Source organism: Sciurus vulgaris (assembly GCF_902686455.1).
Source record: "Sciurus vulgaris genome assembly, chromosome: 6".
In the NCBI taxonomy this organism is placed as follows: domain Eukaryota; kingdom Metazoa; phylum Chordata; class Mammalia; order Rodentia; family Sciuridae; genus Sciurus; species Sciurus vulgaris.
In genome coordinates this window covers 75,317,307-75,339,539 of record NC_136466.1, presented here as the reverse complement: position 1 = coordinate 75,339,539, position 22,233 = coordinate 75,317,307, and the positions used below count along the sequence as shown (strand labels likewise).

Sequence of the window (22,233 nt, the reverse complement as noted above, 5' to 3'; positions counted from 1 at the left end):
CTTAGGGACAGAAGTCTGTTTTATCCTCATGCCCAAAATAGCATCTGTACATGGTGGGTGCTCAAAATTATTTGTTAAGTAAATTGATAAAAACCAATAATAGAATACAGTGCAGATGGATTGGCAAATGAGTGAGGAGAAGATAATGTTCTTCCTGGATTGTTTATACCTTCTCAGTGATTTAGAAGCAAGAGCATGAGAGAAAGATAAAGGGATGGGGGTGTACCATAAGTTGGAGAAGAGAAGGTGTAAAATGTTCTATTGCAGAGTGCAGGAGCTGATCACACCTTAAGACTTGGGATCCTAAATTGAAAATGGGACCAGCCAATGTGATTGCATACTTTCTTTCAGACACTGCAGTTCAGGCACAGACAAGGAGTAAAAGTGGAGTTTAACCAAATCAGGGGTTTTGCGTGGAAAGTATAATATATAGAGAGAAGGCAAAAAAGTTAGGGGAGAGCAATGCTTGTACTAGTGAACCATGGAATCTAAGCTAAGTAAGAACTGCTAAGATAGCAAGTAGAAATCCGAGTGTGTAATGTTTGCAATCATGGATTTTGAGATGGTTTAGTTGATGGCAATCCTTAGATTTGAGATGTGACCGGGGAAATAGCTTGCTAAAGGAAATCAGAGGTAGAGATAGGAGGAATGAAATAAGTGGTTAAAAAAAAAAGAAAAAGAAAAAAAGAAAAACGAGGTAAGAATGTCCAATGAGTCATCACATGATGGTTGAAGTTATTGAGAATGATGATACTAATAGTTGAGATAGAGAAATATAGGCTAAAATCCTCAATGCAGGTGTGGGTGACATAAGCATAGGAATATGACCACAACAGGGAGAAGATGAAGGTCTTATTGACTGTAGACATTTCAAAGAAGATGGGATTTTCACAGGGAGAAAGGAGCAGAAATTATTGGGACATAGCAACATTGAGCAAGAAGGACATCTATCAGATATGTCCAGATAGTGTGGTATATTTCCTACTGGGACAAAAATAGATCAGCACTTGAGACTGTATAAGAAGCAAAATGCTCATGAGCTGCCCAGATTGCTATTAGATGAAGAAGATGAAGGGAATAATCAGACTTGGTTAGAACTCTGTAGTTATTGGAGGTACTCACTTCATGTAAAAAAAAAAAAAAAAAAAAAAAAAAACTATTTATAGTGTCCCACATTTGATTTTTGCATGTTCAAATAGCAATTCTAAGCTTTCAAATCCTTGTAGACTAGAACCGCCAGTCTTAAATTGAACAAAATGCGTTGTCAAGTCTTTCATCAAGCATGTTAGTGTCAACGTATACTTGTTGATTGTCAAAAACAGGATGCTAAATTAAGCAGAACCTAAGCAGGACAGAGTCACTGTGAAATGTGAAAGCCTGAGTTGCTTATTTATCCACTAACTATTTATGTTATGCCTGGTCTCATAAAGGATGTGAGAAGCACAATTCTGTATTTTGCATCATGTTCCCTGTACATCATTCAAACCAAAAATGAGCCAAAGGAGGAGGATAGAGAGACAAAATGAGATACACGGTCTCAGATTCTGCAGGGAAAATGAAATGAGGCTGAGCATTTTATGCAGAAGTGTCGCTGTACTTGACCGAAACATTACAAACAAGGACAAGTGCTGGGAATGTAGCTCAGTGCACTTACCTGGCATGCAGAGCAGAAGAACAGCAGCCCTAGTGACATAGGTCATCCCAGCTTGCCAAAAGGATTTTAAGGTACAAAGTCTAGATCTAGGCTGCATTTGAGATAGCCAAGTGGCACTGGGCATAGTGGTACACACCTGTAATCCCAACAGCTTGGGAGACTGAGGCAGGAGGAGGCAATTTTAAAGCCAGCCTCAGATAGTTAGCAAGGTCCTAAGAACTTATCAAGATCCTCTCTAAAAATTAAAACACAAAAAGGGCCATGGATGTGGCTCAGTGGTTAAGCTCTCTGGGTTTAAAAAAAAAAAAAAAAAAAAAAAGCCAAGTGGCTCAAGTATGACAGAAATCTAGTGTTATATTTATATTCCTCCTTTTCTCCAGTTCATTCATCACCCTTTCTACATCCATCATTCCCACCATGCAAAGGTTTTCCTTTTTTCTTATTGAAGTCCTAAGTCTTAAGTCCTTCTTCACATATTTTTCAATCCTTCCTCTTTTCTTCAATCATCTCAGCATCAGCACAGGCATACATTAACTATGAATCTTAATGAGGTGTTATATGTGATCAGCCCCATTCAATGTTGAGAAAATTTTTGTGGTATTACTCTAAGATTATACTTTTTATCCACTTCTTTCTACTCCACCTCTCATTATCAGAATGGATATAAAATTGGGATTTTTTTTGGTTCTTGAGTTCCATGGAGTTTTGAAATTGTATAAATCTGTATCATTTCTTTTATTAAATGACTTTATTAATTTTTCCTTTTATAATCTTCAAAAAGTATGTTTAATATTAAAAGTATATCAAAAGCCCTGAATATTGGCTGTTTCAATAGTGATTTTATGAGAATGAAAGAAGATATTTCTTTGAATGCTTAAGGTAGTTTAAGTGGAGGAGCTAAAATAAAGTGCTATAGAAAAATCCCATGTGCCCAAGCCTCTTGATTATTAATTTCATGTTGGCAATTAGTTCAAATGACAAAGAATGCAAGTGGGAGACAAAACTTTCTGATAAGCAGTAAAACATTATAAATTACAAAAGCAGGAGGGCAATTCCACCGCTGTTAATCTACTTTATTTGGTATCAAAAATTCCAAAAAGCTCTGTGACTGGACAAAACTATTTCAGGCCTCCTCAGAGTCTGCCCTCCTGCTACCCAATCTGGGAGATGGGGTTGGGGTGGGAAGGGCTTTGGTCACTCCAGGCACCAAGTTCAACCATCCATACCTGAAATTTCTGGGTCTTCCAGCCACTTTATATTTGACTGAGATATGACATCTCTTGAGGAGAGATATAACATATCACAAGTGAATGCCAAAGAGAATGCCTTTTCATCCAAGAAGTATGTGAAAGTTAACATGTGAGTCCAAATTTCACTAATTGGAAATAAGAGGAAGTTCTTGGGTAGTTAAGCTTCTTTCCCTCCTCCTTCCCATGGGCTGCTTGAAGGAATGGCCCAGAACAGCTCTCGGAAAGAGCTGTGTGCTAATTGGACACTATTGCCTGATGACCTGCTGGATGTCTTTATAACTCATTTTGACACAGTAGCCAGTGTGCTGACTACATTGTGGTAGCTCCTACCTTTGGGCATTTACTTTTTCCCTTTCACTGCAAATGGGTTTGCACCTGTCAGATAGAATATCAGAATGTTGCCCCATGTCTGTTTTCTTGGGAACCTAATCTATATATCCTCTAAGTTAGGATTTAGTAAAATTAATTTTTATAATTGAAAATTATTTGTAACAAAAAAAATCTACTGTTCTTCAACATATTATGAAGATACTGAAGTTGTCTTTGGGGTTTCAATATCATTGTCATGTTGGTTTGTTAAAGCCATCTGTTTATGTTTCTCAGGATGCTAATTATGGTGGTACTTGGATGCTAATTTCAAGTGGCAGTAATGACTCTTCAGATAGTTGTCCATTGACTTTTGTGGCCTTCTTGACAGTTATTTTCTCGGAAACGGTTATTCATATTGAGTGGCAGTGTGAGGGCTCAGACTCTACTGGGATTCCTGGGAGTTCAGAGGGGAATTCAGCAGTGGAAGGAAAAGAGGAATGTTGAGAAAGTTGAGAGGCGATGGCTGACAAGGTCCCACTCTATGTGACCTCCAAGATATAACATCTTTGGAGATAACTGCCCCAATGTAGGGCTATCTAGTAAACTCTGAGACATCCTTTCAAAAAGACAAGGAGTGGTTCTCTGCTTAGCCCTCTGGGAAGGGTCTTGTCCTTGGCTTCACAGGCACTGATCTCTCTGTTTGCCTTTTATCCTTCTCCTTCTCAGCTTTGTCCTTGACTAGTTTTCTTGGTCATCATCACTTGACCTTCTTTGGATGGATGGTGGTTTTTCTAAGTTCCTTCTTCTAAAATCCTTATTTGCTTCAAACTTCTCAGCCTCCCCTTGAATCATGACCTGCACATCATTCAACCTCAGCTCCAGCATTCAAGGAAACAGAAATGAGCCTGTATGCACATTTTTCTGTCATTTAAATTGCTGTTACCAGAATTTTTCTTTCCTTTCTTTTTATTCTATCTTTAAATACTATAGTTTTAGGAGTCACAGTCCTTAGATTTTGGTGGGTTTAGGAATGTTTTAATGTATTACGTACCTCAAATAGATATAGATATTTACTGTATTGTATATTAAAACTGAGAAAGTTTTAAATATTTATTAATTTTTAAATAATAAGCCTATTATAATTTAACATAAATATTATTTATAATGAAAATACTTTCATTTTAGTGAAAATAATTTTATTATTATATAATATAATTTTATTATTATATAATAATGTATACATATTAATATACAATATGGTACAGTTAACATTTGTAACTATATTATCCAAAACAAAATGCTTAGTGAAAAAAGTGCCATTATTTTACTAATCTCTTTGCTCTCTGACTTAATTCAAGACAACGTGACTTCATCTGCTTCTGCATTCAATTTATTGTGATTCGTTCTTTTGTTTGAAACATATGAAACAATCTGAATTTACTTAGATATGAAATTGGAAAGCGGGGAAACTCACAGTTCCTAGAGGACCCTGCCAGGTTTCTGAGACCACATTTTGAGTTGAGAAACAAGGGTATAGAGAATACTGGGAAAGTAATTACCCTTTTCAAAATAGTTTTTAAAGAAAAGTTAACTCTGAATTCAAAACAAGTGATCACACTAGAAGATTGCTATTCCAGACTTTTTGCAATCCAATCTGTTCTGAATATTTCTGGAATTCATATAATTTAGCTCTCAAAGAACTAAAAGAGAAAGGCACCCTAATATGTAATATGTTCAATATAACATTAAAATAAATGTTTAGAATTCATATTTGTATTGGAAAATATTTGTTTAATATAAAAAAAACCTTGTGAAAAAATTTCAAGGTTCCCTCTATCTGTTATCATTTAAATTCATCAGCAATATGTGACAATAGGAGGGATAACCCTATATTATATAAACCCTAAAGGTACAGGCAGAAAAATAGATTCTAATACCAAAATCACTGTTGACCTGAAGAGACAAACTGCATAAAAATAATTTGCATCGCAGAGTGAAAAAGTCTGGAGATTTAAAGTGCAACGAGATCACTATAGTGGGCAAAGTTGTACTGTATATGGGATTTGTGCTACAAGAGTAGATTTTAGCTGCTCAGACCACAAAAACAACAACAAATGGGTAGCTATGTAAAGGATTCATATGATAATTTGCTTCACTACAGTAACTTTTATACTATATGTTATGATGTCATGCAGTATACCTTAAATATATACTGATATTTTTCAAAAATAATCATCTGTATCAGAATTTTCTTCAGCAGCATCTGTAGAAATTGAAAAAAGTTGAGTCAAGAGCTTTTTAGAAGAGATCTATTAATGTCATCTGGGTGTTCTGGCAATGCCTCTGTTTTTCAAAGATTCCTCCTTTATACAAGTGGGCATCTATTGCTTAATGGGATATTTTCACCAGTTTTTTGTTTGCAAAGTCAGTGAGCTCTCACAGTCTCGTTTTAGCATTCCACTCTCTCCCAGACCTTGCTGTCCCATGGATTGAACTGTCTGACGTCACTGGCTGTCTGTGGTCCACATATTACACAATCTCCATGTCCCCTGTGCACACTCTTCACAGTTCAGTCTTCATTTTATATTGACAACAGTGTGAGTTTTTAAATGGATAGTAATGTCAAAAGTCTTTTAGGATATACCCACTTTAAATATTAGCAACTCATAGAAAATGATCTTCCCCTGAACTTTAAAAGCAAAACTTATGTTATTTCTTTACTATCTTTCATTATCTTCAGATGGCATTATGTAGAGAATCTTATCTCCCAAATTAGATTGTAATATTTCTCTGGGAAAGACCTTAGTTTGTTTGTTTTTTTCATATAAACCAAATGTATAATATGGAGGTGACCAGATAAAACCTATGTTAGACCCTTACTATGTGAAGACTCTATGTTCATTACACACACATTAAAAAATAAATTCAGAGTTCTCCAGTTCCATGGACCACATTTTCTTGTTTTTAAATAGATCACATTTTGTCTTCTGTCTCAGGGTTTGAGAATATGACAGAAGCTGTGGATTGTTTTCTGTTCCCTGAAGCACATAGCTTCTGGAACTCTTTCATCTGAATCTCAACTCCAGCCTTTCACGTTGGCTAGAGCCATCATTGTTCTAGACTGCTTTAGCTTCCTACAATTTATATCACCAGTAACATCAAAACAGTTGACAAAGTTACTGCTCATAAGTAGCAAATAACCCACCAAACTCAAGGTACAGCTGCTACTTAATCTGCTAGGTTCATTTACCAGGTAATTTAATCTGCTAGGTAATTTACTATGTAATTACCCTAAATCAGTTTTTCAGTATAGAATCAAAAGTGTTTCTGGGAATAAAATCCTAACTTACTACTTTATAACTCCATGTGGATTACTGCTAAATGGTAAAAAAAAATTGAATATTAAATCTACTTATATCAGGGCTTATTGTAAATTAATAAGTATTAATGATTTATTGATTAATCTGGGACATGAAGAAGCAAAAAAGGTAATACTTCAGGATTTTCTGCAAATATAAAAGGGAGGGATCAAATATTGAAAGCAATCAACGAGGGAGACTTCAAGTATCCACCAACATTCATTTTTCATGAGAACCAACCCTCCCCATCCCTCTCATCCTGCTGAAAGGGGAGGGCCCATGACCCAAGCTCAGTCTTCTCATAGTTACACATTTCCTACATACAGGAGTAGGCACAGAAAACAAGTAAGGCCAATGAGAGTACTACTTGAGATCAGCATATAGATACAGAAAGGGAGGCCTCTCTTCCCTTTGATGTGACTGAGGAATGTAGACTTGGAGCTTCTGTGGCCATGTTTCCTGCCATTTGGAAAAAAGAGGAAGACACACAGGACACCAACAACATAGTGTGGGTGGCAAGGAGAGATACACTGAGCCTGAACCTCTGGATTTGACCGTACCTTTGTATATCTTTAGATAGATCTACTCTGCTTCACAGTTATGTGTGCCAATAAATTGCTTTTTGGCTTAAGCAAGTTCAAGCTAAGTGTTAGTTACTTGCAACTGAAAATTTTTTAATCAATACATAGACTGTCTGAATCCTGCAATATCAGCTGTCCAGAAAAGTAGCTATACTTTAGTATCTGAGGAAGACTGTTGAAACAACTTCCAAAGTTTTTAGTCTCAGAGCACAGAATGTATCAAAATGCATGTCTTTTTTATTTCTTTACTATGAAAACCCCAGAACCTGTCAATGTAAGGTACAGTCATTTGAGCTACATTATTTCTTACCAACTTGTTTTCCACTACTCATAGTTAATCTGCCCTCACAAGGAACTGTCTGTATAAAGTGTCAGGTATTAAAATGGACAGCTCATATCTTTTTCCTTTCTTTTCAGTCAGAATTTATAGCTGATGCTGCATTTTTATGTGGGATGTTCATGCATATTTTAAGAAGTATGTTAGGTTTTACAGACTGGCATTCATTCAACATAAGTAGAATGCATTTCGTTTTGTTTAAAAATAAAAATAATTTTATTTTTAGTCTAATTTTCTTTGGCAAGAACATGTTAGAATACCCGAACTTCCTAAATGATCGCATAAATGACCAACACTTTTTTTAATAGTTTAAGAGGCTTTACCATGACTACCAACCAAGAAAAAAAAAACAAACACATGAAATGTATGAAATTCCTTCTAGTATTTCTTATTTATTTTCGAAGAAAGTGTCTATTTGTGTTAATATTTTCATTAGCAAACAAAAATTAATTTAATAGGTATGGTTCATCATCCTGAAAGTTGTCATTGGTTGTCACCACTGAAGTGGGATTGGGTTTCTATTCAAGCCCACAATCTCTTCCTCAGGAGAAGTACCGTAATGGGTAGAACCCATTCTTCAAGAGGCTCTTGGATATGCCCATAGAGTGGCCATACACTGCACATAAATCCCTTCACACTCATTTCTAAGCTCTGTGAACTCTGCTAATCCAAGGGTTCTGACAGCTCATATTGCAGAAATCACAGAAGGGTATAGGATATGTGTGTATGCATGTGTGTGTGTGTGTGTGTGTGTGTGTGTGTGTGTGTACATTTATGTATTTATGATTTTTGCTGGGAGAAAAGTACACTCAGCCTCTCTGTCTGCATATGACTTTTAGAGAACCAAAATACCCACTCATTGTGATGAACTAAAGTTAATCATAGACCTAGAGAGGGGGAACATTCCTAATTTTGAATATAGTAAATAAATGGTCATTATCCCCAACATGGAAATCAAGCAGTGAACCATCTAGGGTTCCTTTTTTTTTTTTTTTACTGTAAACAAATGGAATACATGTTGTTTCTCTGTTTGTACATGGATTAAGGCATACCATTTCTGTAATCATAAATTTACATAGGGTAATGTTGCTTGATTCATTCCATTATTTTTTCCCTTCCCCTCACACCCCCACCCCTCTTTTCCCTCTATACAGTCCTTCCTTCCTCCATTCTTGCCCCCCTCCCTAACCCTAACCCTAAACTAACCCTAACCCTAACCCTAACACTAACCCCTCCCACCCCCCATTATATGTCATCATCCACTTATCAGCGAGATCATTCGTCCTTTGGTTTTTTGAGATTGGCTTATCTCACTTAGCATGATATTCTCCAATTTCATCCATTTGCCTGCAAATGACATAATTTTATCATTCGTCATGGCAGAGTAATATTCCATTGTATATATATGCCACAGTTTCTTTATCCATTCATCAATTGAAGGACATCTAGGTTGGTTCCACAATCTGGCTATTGGGAATTGAGCAGCTATGAACATTGATGTGGTTGTATCTCTGTAGTATGCTGATTTTAAGTTCTTTGGGTATAGGCCAAGGAGTGGGATAGCTGGGTCAAATGGTGGTTCCATTCCAAGCTTTCTGAGGAATCTCCATACTGCTTTCCAGAGTAGCCGTACTAATTTGCAACCCCACCAGCAATGTCTGAGTGTACCTTTTTCCCCACATCCTCACCAACAACTATTGTTGCTTGTGGTCTTGATAATCACCATTCTAATTGGGGTTTGATGGAATCTTAGGGTAGTTTTGATTTGCATTTCTCTTATTACTAGAGATGTTGAACATTTTTTCATATATCTGTTGATTGCTTGTAGATCTTCTTCTGTGAAGTGTCTGTTCATATCCTTAGCCCATTTGTTGATTGGATTATTTGTATTCTTGGTGTAGAGTTTCTTGAGTTCTTTATAGATTCTGGAAATTAGTGATCTAACTGAAGTATGAATAGCAAAGATTTTCTGCCACTCTGTAGGCTCTCTCCTTGCATTACTGATAGTTTCCTTTGCTGAGAGAAAGCTTTTTAGTTTGAATCTATCCCAGTTGTTGATTCTTGCTTTTATTTCGTGTGCTATGGGAGTCCTGTTAAGGAAGTCTGATCCTAAGCCGACATTTTGAAGATTTGGACTCACTATTTATTCTATAAGATGCAGGGTCTCTGGTCTGATTCCGAGGTCCTTGATCCATTTTGAGATGAGTTTTGTGCAGGGTGAGAGATAGGGGTTTAATTTCATTCTGTTGCATATGGATTTCCAGTTTTCCCAGCACCACTTGTTGAAGAGGCTATCTTTTCTCCCTTGCATATTTTTGGCCCTTTTGTTTAGTATGAAAACATTGTATTTATTTGGGTTTGTGTCCGTGTCCTCTATTCTGTACCATTGATCTACCTGTCCATTTGGGTACCAATACCATGCTAATTTTGTTACTATTGCTTTGTAGTATAGTTGAAGTTCTGGTATTGCGATACCCCCTGCTTCGCTCTTTCTACTGAGGATTGCTTTAGCTATTCTGGGTTTCTTATTCTTCCAGATGAATTTCATAATTGCTTGCTCTATTTCTGTAAGGCACGTCATTGGGATTTTAATTGGAATTGCATTGAATCTGTAAAGGACTTTAGGTAGTATGGCCATTTTGACAATATTAATTCTTCCTATCCAAGAACATGGGAGATCTTTCCATCTTCTAAGGTTTTCTTTAATTTCTTTCTTTAGTATTCTGTAGTTCTCATTGTAGAGGTCTTTCCCTGTTTTGTGAGATTGATTCCCAAGTATTTTATTTTTTTTGAGGCTATTGTGAATGGGGTAGTTTTCCTAATTTCTCTTTCTGAAGATTCATCACTTATGTATAAAAACGCATTGGATTTATGAGCATTGATCTTCTAACCTGCTACTTTACTGAATTCACTTATGAGTTCTAAAAGTTTTCTGGTGGAATTTCCAGGTTCCTCTAAATATATAATCATGTCATCAGCAAACAGGGATAGTTTGAGTTCTTCTTTTCCTATTCGTATTCCTTTAATTTCTTTGGTTTGTCTAATTGCTCTGGCTAGAGTTTCAAGGACAATGTTGAATAGAAGTGGTGAAAGAGGGCATCCCCACATTGTTCCAGTTTTTAGGGGGAATGCTTTCAGTTTTTCACCATTTAGAATGATATTGGCCATGGGCTTAGCGTAGATGGCCTTTACAATGTTAAAGAATGTTCCCACTATCCCTATTTTTTCTAGTGTTTTGAGCATGAAGGGATGCTGTATTTTATTGAAAGCTTTTTCTGCATCTATCAAAATAATCATGTGATTCTTAACTTTAAGTCTGTTGATATGGTGAATGACATTTATTGATTTCCGGATGTTGAACCAACCTTGCATCCCTGGGATAAAACCCACTTGATCATGATGCACTATCTTTTTAATATATTTTTATATGTGATTTGCTAAAATTTTGAGAATTTTTGCGTCGATGTTCATTAAGGATATTGGTCTGAAATTTTCTTTCCTTCATATGTCTCTGTCTGGTTTAGGTATCAGGGTGATATTGGCTTCATAGAATGAGTTTGGGAGGGTTCCCTCCTCTTCTATTTCATGGAATACTTTGAAGAGTATTGGAATGAGCTCTTCTTTAAAGGTTTTGTAGAACTTGGCTGAGAACCCATCTGGTCCCGGACTTTTCTTTGTTGGTAGGCTTTTGATGACCTCTTCTATTTCATTACTTGAAATTAATTTGTGTATGTCCTCCTCGTTCAGTTTAGGTAATTCATATGTCTCTAGAAACTTGTTGATGTCTTCCAGGTTTTCTGTTTTGTTGGAGTATAGATTTTCAAAATAGCTTCTAATTATGTTTTGTATTTCACTCGTGTCTGTAGTGATATTTCCTTGTTCATTCTGAATTTTAGTAATTTGAGTTTTCTCCCTCTTTCTCTTTTTTAGTGTGGCTAAGGGTTTATCAATTTTGTTTATTTTTTCAAAGAACCAACTCTTCATTTTGTTAATTTTTCGATAGTTTCTTTTGTTTCAATTTCGTTGATTTCAGCTCTGAGTTTAACTATTTCCTGTCTTCTACTACTTTTGGTGTTGGTCTGCTCTTCTTTTTCTAGGGCTTTGAGCTGTAGTGTTCAGTCGTTTATTTGTTGATTTCTACTTCTTTTGTTGAATGCGCTCCATGAAATAATTCTTCCTCTAAGTACTGCTTTCACAGTGTCCCAGAGATTTTGATATGATGTGTCTTTGTTCTTGTTTACTTCTAAGAATTTTTTATTTCCCTCCTGATGTTTTCTGTTATCCATTCATCATCTAATAGTGTATTATTTAATCTCCAGGTGTTGGTAAAGTTTCTGTTTTTTATTCTGTCACTTATTTCTAATTTCAATCCATTATGATCTGATAGAATACAAGGTAGTATCTCTATCTTCTTGTATTTGCTAACAGTAGCTTTGTGGCATAAAATGGTCTATTTTAGAGAAGGATCCATGTGCTGCTGAGAAGAAAGTGTATTCGTTCTTTGTTGGATGGTATATTCTATATGTCCATTAAGTCTAAATTGTTGATTGTGTTATTGAGATCTATGGTTTCTTTATTCAGTTTTTGTTTGGAAGATCTATCCAGTGGTGACAGAGGTGTGTTAAAATCGCCTAATATTATTGTGTTGTGGTCTATTTGATATCTGGAATTGAGAAGGATTTGTTAGATTACATGGATGAGCCAATGTTCAGGGCATAGATATTTATGATTGTTATGTCTTGTTGATTTATGCTTCCCTTAAGCAGTATGTAATGTCCTTCTTTATCCCTTCTGACTAGTTTTGGCTTGATGTTCACATTATCTGAAATGAGGATGGATACTCCAGCTTGTTTGCTGTGTCCGTGTGCATGGTATGTTTTTTCCCATCCTTTCACCTTTAGTCTATGGGTATCTCTTTCTATGAGATGAGTCTCTTGCAGGCAGCAAATTGTTGGATTTTTCTTTTTAATCCAATCTGCCAGTCTATGTCTTTTGATTGATGAGTTCAGGCCATTAACATTCAGGGTTATTATTGTGATATGATTTGTATTCCCAGTCATTTGACTCATTTCGTTTTTTGACATGATTTGGTTTCTCCTTTATTTGGCTATTCCTTTAGGCTAGTTCCTCCCATTGCTTGTTTGCATCGTTGTTTTTCATCTCTTCCTCATGGAATATTTTGCTGAGAATATTCTGTAATGCTGGCTTTCTTTTTGTAAATTCTTTTAGCTTTTGTTTATCATGGAAGGATTTTATTTCATCGTCAAATCTGAAAGTAAGTTTTGCTGGGTATAAGATTCTTGGTTGGCATCCGTTTTCTTTCAGGGCATGGTAAATGTTGTTCCAGGCCCTTCTAGCTTTTAGGGTCTGGATTGAAAAATCTGCTGATATTCTTATTGTCTTCCCCCTGAATGTAATTTGATTCTTTTCTCTTGCGGCCTTTAAAATTCTGTCTTTATTTTGTATGTTAGGTATTTTCATAATAATGTGCCTTGGTGTGGGTCTGTTGTAATTTTGTATATTTGGAGTCCTATAAGCCTCTTGTACTTGGTTTTCCATTTCATTGTTTTGATTTGGAAATTTTTCTTGTAGTATTTCATTGAATACATTGATTATTCCTTTGGTTTGTTTTCCTAAGCCTTCCTTAATCCCAATAATTCTTAAATTTGGCCTTTTCATGATATCCCATAATTCTTGTAGATTCTGTTCATGATTTCTTACCATCTTTTCTGTTTGGTCAACTTTGTTTTCCAGTTGAATATTTTGTCTTCATTGTCTGAGGTTCTGTCTTCCAGGTGTTCTATCCTATTGGTTATGCTTTCTATGGAGTTTTTAACTTGGTTTATTGTTTCCTTCATTTCAAGGATTTCTGTTTGTTTGTTTTTCAGTATCTCTAACTCTTTTTTGAAATGATCTCTTGCTTCCCGTATTTGCTCTTTTAACGGTTGATTGGTGCGATCTTTTAATGCCTGCATTTGCTCTTTCATCTCCTCGTTTGCTTCCCTGATTGTTTTAATTATGTACATTCTGAACTCCCTTTCTGACATTTCTTCTGCTGTGCTGTTGTTGGGTTTTATTGATATAGTATCTAGGTTTGTTTGGGACATTTTCTTCCCTTGTTTTCTCATATTGGTCAGATATTGGAGGGACTCTGAGATATTGCAGATTTCCTCTATTTGTTTATAGTGTTCCTGTAGATTTCCAGTATATCATCTCCCAGCCTTCAGTAGCCTGAAGTCTTGGAGGAACTTGATAATGCAGTGCTTCCGAAGAAAGCTGCCCCTAGCCTGCTACTGGGTCCAGGGCTGGGGGCTGGTTCTGTGTGGAAATCCTCTCACTGGGCAGGCCTGCTCCTAGAAGCTGGCTGTAGACAGGGCCTGCCATCGCAGGAGGGAGCCAGGCTGCTCGCGAAAGCCTCTACCTGTCCTGCCCTGGTCCCAGAAGCCGCCTGCAGGCCGGGGCCCGCCGCTGGATTCAGGGGTTGGGGTTGGCTCTGTGTGGAAAAGCTCTCACTGGGCACATCTGCTCCAAGAAGCTGGCTGTGGATCGGGCCTTGCCGGAGGGAGCAGGGCTGCTTGGGGAAGACTCTGGCTGCCCTGCCCTGCTTCCAGAAGCTGCCCACTATCTGGGCCTGCCGCCCAGGCCGAGCTTCACCCTGTGGGAGAGACTCACCTGGCGGCTCTATGTTGGTCCGAGTCTCTCAATACCTCCCCTTCTTGAATCCTGACTTCTGGAGCGATGGGAGATGCAGTCACCCTCTAGTCTGCCATCTTGGATCTTCCCATCTAGGGTTCTTTAATGGCCTGCAATAGAAACTGAAAATCCTAAAAAGGAAATTTAGTGTTTCATATAATTAGAAAGATCAAGGGACAAACTAATTTATGTATAACTGAATACAGGGAATTAAATTATATCAAGAATACTCTTTCTTCTCATCTCAGCAAACTTTTTTTTTCCCTTGTTGGTTTCATGTTCAATGCAGTGGACTCCTTGTGGTGTAAAAAAATGGTCATGATAGCTGCAGAGTCCATCTTCTTTGCTCTCACAATTTCAGAGAGAAAGAGAATACCTCATTCTTGATTATTTGAGCACAATTTCTGGATAGGACTTCTGGAATGACTTGGGTCTGCTGAATGTCTTTGATGCCATCACCACATCACCAGGGAACAGAATTCTCTGATTGTGTAGGCTTGGATATGTGCCACCTCTGTGTGAGGAAAGCAGGTGAAGTGATTGACAGTTCCACTGGGGCTGAGACAGAAAAATTCATGAATGAAAGGAAGAGAAGGATGAGGGATAGGTTAAGATGAATTTGTGCCATAGTGGTAATAGTGATGATGATGACTTTTGATAAGAAAGGCAAGAAGATGACAAGAAAGAGGTTTGTCATCAAGAAAGAGTTGTGGTCCTTTTTAGTCATTAGCTCTAATTTATGTGTGAAGCGGGAAGGTGGGACTTGCAGCTGAAAAAGCAAGGAAGAAAAGAGACATAAGCAAAAACCTTAGGGATTACCCTCTCCCAGTTGTCTGATTCACCCAGGTGGTGAATGTTGTTTCTGATCTCTGTTATAGTGAAGACTTTTCTAAGGTAGGAGTTTCCGTTTACCTCTTTTTATTTTGCCTTTTAGGTGGACAAAAAAATTGTAAGAACTGAAATAGGAGTTCTTCTTCGACTCTCACATCCAAACATTGTAAGTGGTTTTTAACCTATTATTTCAAATACTTTCAAGCTACATAAAGGGATTATTGCTTTTCACTGTCTGTGTTAATAATGAGAAGGGGATTCTTCCACCTCTGGGAGCCACTGGGTCTAGTTCTAGTCTTCATCTCATCACATTTCCCTTTCTTTGACTGAATAAAACTTGCAAATGCATTCATTCATTTCCATTGTGAATGGATTAGCAATATATTCCACCTTCATTTCCATGCATAAAAGTATAAAACTTGGAGAGTTTTGTTTTATTCTAATAAAACACTGGCTTTCTCTCTCTTGTGTGCCTATCTTATTAATATGCCATTGCCGACAAGGCCAGTGATGAAAGTGCATTGCTTTCCAGCGTCATTTCAGTCTCCTTTGAGAGAGTATCTGCTTCAGAAACAAAGTGAAGATGCAAATAGATGATGTACTTGAATGTGAAAAATAAAATGTCCTCAGAAGCTCTGCTTCCAGCTATGTCCAGACAAAGCCTCTGAGAGAAATGCCTAGTGAAAAGCTTTCTTAAACCAATGGTGTGCAAAAGAACAAAATCATTTTCTAAGCCATAACTTGCTTTTATGAATTAAGCCATCTACTTAAAGAAATGTGTTTTACCCATTTCTCTGAGAAAGTCATGCTGTCTGAGGGGATGCACTGCAGTGCTCGGGCTCAAGGCAAAGTGCTTACAACTTAATGTATGAGTTAGGGATGCATTTAGCCACAAATCAGCAAATAATTTTCTCATAAGAACCACAAGTCAGGATGTGTGGTTGTGGCTCAGTGGTAGAGTGATTGCCTAGCATGTGTGAGGCACTGGGTTCATCCCTCAGCATCACAGAGAACTAAATAAAATAAAGGCATTGTGTCTACTTATAACTAAAAATAACTAAAACAAAGAATCAGAAGTCAGGCAGTTTCCAGCATTGATTCACCTCACTGACACCATCCAGGACCCAGATGCCACCCATGCTTGGTCTTACCCTCCCCTGTGCATTGACTTTTACCCTCGTGCTTTCCCTTCATGTCCCAGAATGACTGCCACATAGTTTTCACAAGTCCTCAGGTTAGTATTCAAGGGAGAAGTTTGGAAGGGTCTTACCAGCTGAGTCAGATGAGAAAAGTTTTCTCAGAAACTGCTGTAGCAGAATTCTCTTCAAATTTTATTGTTTAAAGCTGTCACAAAATCACCCTTCACTGCATGGATGCTGGTAGATGGACAATTGGGATTGTCACAAATCACTTAGACCAGTCATGATCTACAAAACAACAAAATCATGAGCTTATTTATAGAAGCCTAGGTGTTCTGTTCCTCTGAACAAAATCAGGGTTCTGTTTATAATAAGGTAGGGGGAAAGAGCTTTGGGGAGGCAGTTTAAAAATCTGCCATACCAAATCACTACTTTTACATTATCTATCTCTTTTTCTTTCCAAAGAGAGGTCAATGTGGAATTTTCTTCAAATGTAGATCAGTTATGGCTGCTAGGTTCTCAGATATATGAAGAAAAATATTCAAAGCAGTTTGGATTATCTGAATGTAATGAAAATACTGATGTAGTCAATGACATCTTTACCACCACTCATTCTTAAGGACCCCCTTTACCCATTAGCAGTTGTTAAGCTGTTGAGGATATTATCCACATTCAAGTTTTAACCAGTCCTATGTGACTTAGGCCCCTACTTCCAAGAGAAAGAGGCATTTTACATCTCTAGCAACCATGGTGTTTTCCAACTGATTCAGGAAGATTGGGTTTTGTTTTTGCTTCTAAATGTATTTATTTAGAAGTTGGAATATTTTGGCAAAATGTAGGCAGTTATTCTTCAACTGCCAAAAAGAGAAGTGTCAAAATTGAATAGAACCCCTGAAAAAGATGATGTAACTAACAAAATAAACAACTCAAAAGGAGAGTGACAAATATCTGCCTGATGCTAGAAAGAGAGACTTTTACCAACTGTGATCCAGTACTACTATTGCGGAGAGTGTTGCTTTAGCCATTGTCTTATATAGTGTCAAGGAAGATGAAAATAAGGAATTTGTGATATTATTGACATGTGTATATTTTTCCCCAGATAAAACTTAAAGAAATATTTGAAACTCCTGCAGAAATCAGTCTGGTCCTAGAACTTGTCACAGGAGGAGAACTGTTTGACAGGTAAGGTAGACCTAACCACAGAAATGCTTGCTTTGGGCACAAAAGCCAAAAATGATAATCATCATCAAACCAAAAATGATGATGATGCTGATGATGCTGATCATCATCATCATCATCATCTATGGGAAATTCTTCTGAAACTTTTCATAATAAAAGCTCATGCTACTCGATAAATTTTCCTAAAATAAATTTTAAGATGGATGTTGAAGAAAGGTGGATAGTATTTAACCATATATAGATAGGTGAAAATTTGGGATAAATAAATACTATAACATCTATTTATCTTTGCAAACACTTCAATAATAAAAAATAGAATTTATAAAGTCATATTAAATTTAAATAGTAATATTTATGAAAATAATTTATGAGAAAATATTTGCAGAAAACCATAGGAATTTAAACCTATACCTAGTGTTTTTTATAATGTTCCAAAAGCTCATCGAAATCAATAATTTTCAGACAATTATTTTTGAACCTACTTCTTTAGTAAAGTGTTCCATGTTTCAGGGTAAATCATTTTCTGTTTTTGCCAATTATTGCCAATCTTGGTCATCTGCTTGTAGTTCATCTCAAAGCAGAGGTTTGAGAATAGGGGAGGGAAGGATGCCTTGAAAACTGGCAGAACATAAGACAAGCAAACAAGTTTTAAGTTTCCACAGTTTTTCTACCTTCCCCACGTACTCTGGAACATTCCCTGTTTGCAGTGCTGGGCTCTTGGGAGTCTTCTGCTATGTTCATGAGGATAATCAATGGAGAATGGAATTGGAAGAAGGTAAAGAGACTAAGCAGGTACACATAAGAAATGGTGAGAAGCTTGCACTGATGAATGGTGCCTGAGGTCGGGGAGAATCTGGCTGTGGCTTAAGGGGAAGACAGAAAAGAGACTGAATGCCTGGATATGGCAAACGCTCCATAAATATTTGCTGAGTGAATGAATGAGTAACTGCTACAATGAATGGACTCTGAGGAGAAAGATATCTAGGGGGATTAGTTTTGATTGTGTAGAGAGAGGAGCCCTTCTCCCTCCTACTATGGCCTTAATGTCTGTGTTGCCCCAAAGTCATATATTGAAGCTCTCACCATCAAGGTGATGGTATTTGGAGGTAGAGTCTTTGTGAGGTGATTAGGCCAGTGCCTTAAGGAATGGGATTAGTGCCCTTATACAAGAGGCTCAAGAGAGACACCTCCCCTTTCCTCCATGTGTGGAACTCAGTGAAAAGGCTCATTGAGGAAGCCAGCACTTGCCAGATCCTAAATCTGCTGGGTCCTTCCTCCTGGATTTCCCAATCTCCAAAATTGTGAGAAAGAAATGGTAGTGGTTTATCATTACCCAGTTAATGACATTTGGTTATAGCAGCTGAAATGAACTGACACTTTCCTTCTCATCCTTATTCCACCCAGTTGAATTTGCTGCCTCTTCAAAAGTGTCCCAAAATATTCAGATTTTTTTTTAATTATTTTTAACCTTACCCAGTAAGGATTTTTTTAAAAAATATTTTTAGATGTTGACAGACCTTTATTCATTTATTTCTATGTGGTGCTGAGAATCGAACTCAGTGCTTCATACATGCTAGGCAAGCGCTCTACCCCTGAGCCACAACCCCAGCCCCCCAGTAAGAATTTTAATCTTTAAGTGGGAAGGAACAAAATGGGCCTGCTCGATTATAACTACATATGTGTCTTTAACCAAAGTCTAATTTTGTTCATATGTACGTTGAAATTTCCTTAGAACAGGTGGATTTTTAAAATTTTTTACTCTTCATATTTTAAGAATAATGAGCCCATTACAGAAACTGGACATCAGTAGCCTTCCAGTGGTGACTCTTTGTTTAACAGTCAGACTCACAATTCTGAATCCAGACTGCAACACTCAAGGGTGAATAACTAACCTGGAGTAATTCACTTAACTTCTCTGAACGTCAGGACAAATTTGAAGCTACTCTATGTTACTATGAAAGCTTAACACCCTGAATACACTTTAAGAATCTATAGTCTTGTTCTAAAACCATCAGTTTCCCACGTGCTCCTCTCGACCAACCTAATTGAGTATTGCTGAAATTTGCCTATTAAGGCTCCATTTTCTACACCTCTTTAGCTGACTCTTTCCCATGCACATATTTCTTATTTAGGTACACTAATACAGTTAGTTTATAGGCAGATCCTGCTGACTTTGGATCCATGGGTTCTCTCTGAACAGAACTTGCATATTTCTCTGCTAATTATGGTTTATTGGAGAGAAAATTTACATTCTTTAATAGTAAATAACTGCAGATAGGAATGACATACTGGAGCTATCATCTACTAATAACACTATTTACCTTCCTGCCTGTATTCATTTTAATTAATTTGGAGTCAAAAGTCTCTATGTACTTCTGTGTCCCAAAATTTCTTCCATGAAAGAATTTGGGGTAGAATTTAATTCAGTTCTAGGGGGGGAAATAACCTAAATGCAATTGATAAATTTCATTTGCAGAGGTAAATGGATAAAATATTTGGATTTAAGAGAAGACATCCCAAATAATGGCAAACAGCCAGTAAAGCACTCAACCAATCTACAAGCTCTTAGTGGTTTTAGAAGAGACAGAATTTTCCCCCTAAATATTGTCCACATCATTGACATAGCTCAGATGAATTTGGCATCTCTGTTAAGTTACTTATTTCTACAATTATCTTTAAATTACATCACACTGAAAATACATCCTGCTTTGTTATACAATCTATTGAGTTCTTTTTTTTTTTTTTTTTCTTTGAAAGTAAAGAAATCATAATATGGTCTCTTTTTCCTGTACTTAGGTCAAATTCAAATTTATTTAATTGTGATAATAAGAATTCATTCCTTGTCTAATGATGACTCTAATAGCACCTAATGAATGAACTAATGGAGCAATCGGGGAACAGATAATGATGTTAATCCATTATAATCAAGCTGGTTGTATTTTATTAGCAAAAGATCTATTCTATGATGCTTGTAAAAAATTAAACATAGTCAAGATCCAGGTGGAATCTGCTATTTCACGTAAAAGTTAAATAGTGAGTTGCATAGGACAAATGATTAGGAATTTTGGAATAAAATCAGTGCTTTTGATGTTCAAGGAAAAAAATCTAAAATCTATTTATCTATATAAATGTACACAATTATGCCATCATTGAAGAAGAAAGTGCCCAAAATTTTTCTTCAATCCTTCCCAATCTGATCATAATTTTTAAAACCTCAACATCATTTTAACTGAACCTTTTAAGTGGAGAAGGTATGAAGCTGTTTGCTTTAAGAGCAAATTTTCAAGTTTTTTTTTTCAGAAAATGATCATATTTACCACAACTAATTTAGCAATATTCTTTGTCTTCTGATTAAATCAAAAGCATTTTTCTGGTTTTTGTCTAGTAACTCTATTATCCAAACATCTTGTGAATTTCTTTTCTTGTCTTTTCTGCCTTCTTTTTGTACTTTTGCTTGCCAATGCCACATATTATATATGAAAAGTACTAGAATTTGAAGCTTTGAATGTTGTTTTCTTCCACAACAGCAGGTTTTCTTTTGTTCTGAGAGACATTTAAGGTACAAAAGAGATCACTTTTTTCAAAGCTGGGCTTCCTGAGGGCTCCTCTGTATCATGTCAATTCTTAATCACAGGCTTTTGCTCTTTAAGTGTCTCAACTTTAAGCCAGGGAATTTTACTGGGGTTCCTCTTCCTTGATAAAACTCATATTCTGCCTTCTGTCCCCTCAGCACTGAGAGATAGCCAGAAGCTCTTCTAGCTTCTCAGCTGTTGCTGCTGCTTTAGAATCAGTGAATGCCTTCACAGGGAAAGCAGAGGCAGCCAATGGCAGTTTTGCTTTGCTGGGTTTTTTTTTCCTGGATCAAGGTTAATGAAACCTTTGCTTACCTGGTAACTCTCTAATGTCTTCAAATAGATTTTTTTAAAATACTTTATTCAATTTTTTTGTTTTTTGTTTCTTTTTTGGCCTGGAGGCTTGTCTAACCACCCCTGCTGATGGAAAATTTCACACGTGGTTTTAAAATTCTTTCACAGACCCTACTGTGTTTTCCTCCTTTAAAAAGTCAACCCTTTGGAGAAAGTAGAATGGAAAACATTTTCTCCACTGTGCAGATGTGGAAACAGCAAGTTGATAAAAGTAAATGTTCTTCCCACATTAGCAGCCAGACTGCCGTTGGTCCAGCCCTTGCCGGCTTGTATGGCTGTACTTTTTTCTTATTAAATCCAGTCAGTTTCTTTTCTATCATGTACAAGAAAATGAACTATTATTTATTATTTATTTTATTTTCAGAGAATCCAAAATGTATTAATTGGTCCCATGCAGAGTTGTGTTTAGTCTACTCAGTAACTCTTCAAGTTTGGGGTTTGTTATTACTCACATTATTTCAAGAGTATAAGCTTGAAAAAGATATTCACAGGTCCAAAGGTTAGGCTCGAAGCTCATGTCTAAATGTGGCAAAACAAAACAAAACAAACAACAAAAACAGTAACTCATGCCTGACTCTAAAGTTCTTGTTTTTAAATTTCCAAAACTTAAAATGTTCTTTTTGTAAACTACACATTGTCAACATTTGAGGGAATCAGTGGTTTTATTTGAGAACTATGCATTTAGCCTTCTAATTACCTGATCAAGTCCTAGCATATCAGTCTTAATAGTCTTCTATTTCAGCATTTCTGGGCTTCTAACTCATGATGAAAACCAATTGAATTTTCAGGGTATTGCTATTGGGAGTGTGTTCCAGCTGTGGGACTTAGGCTATTACTTGCTCCAGTCTTCTTAGGGTTGAGTAGTGGTTGATATTCAGGTTAACCAAACTCAAGAAAAGTATGGATTTGTGAAAACTATTGTGCTAATTGTTAATCACTAATATGTCTAAAGTAAAGTTCTGCACTATCTGATAA

General features: G+C 36.6%; 1 protein-coding gene across 4 annotated transcripts in view; it reads left to right on the top strand.

Moving 5' to 3' along the window:
- Positions 1 to 22,233, top strand: part of CAMK4 (calcium/calmodulin dependent protein kinase IV) — a 245,401-nt gene that overhangs the window by 134,105 nt on the left and 89,063 nt on the right. For all 4 annotated transcript variants that reach the window (XM_079143531.1, XM_079143530.1, XM_079143533.1 and 1 more), the window contains 2 exons: positions 15,118 to 15,180; positions 17,253 to 17,335. In XM_079143531.1, the coding sequence (XP_078999657.1) occupies positions 15,118 to 15,180; positions 17,253 to 17,335 (146 nt within the window). The remainder of the gene's footprint in view (positions 1 to 15,117; positions 15,181 to 17,252; positions 17,336 to 22,233) is intronic.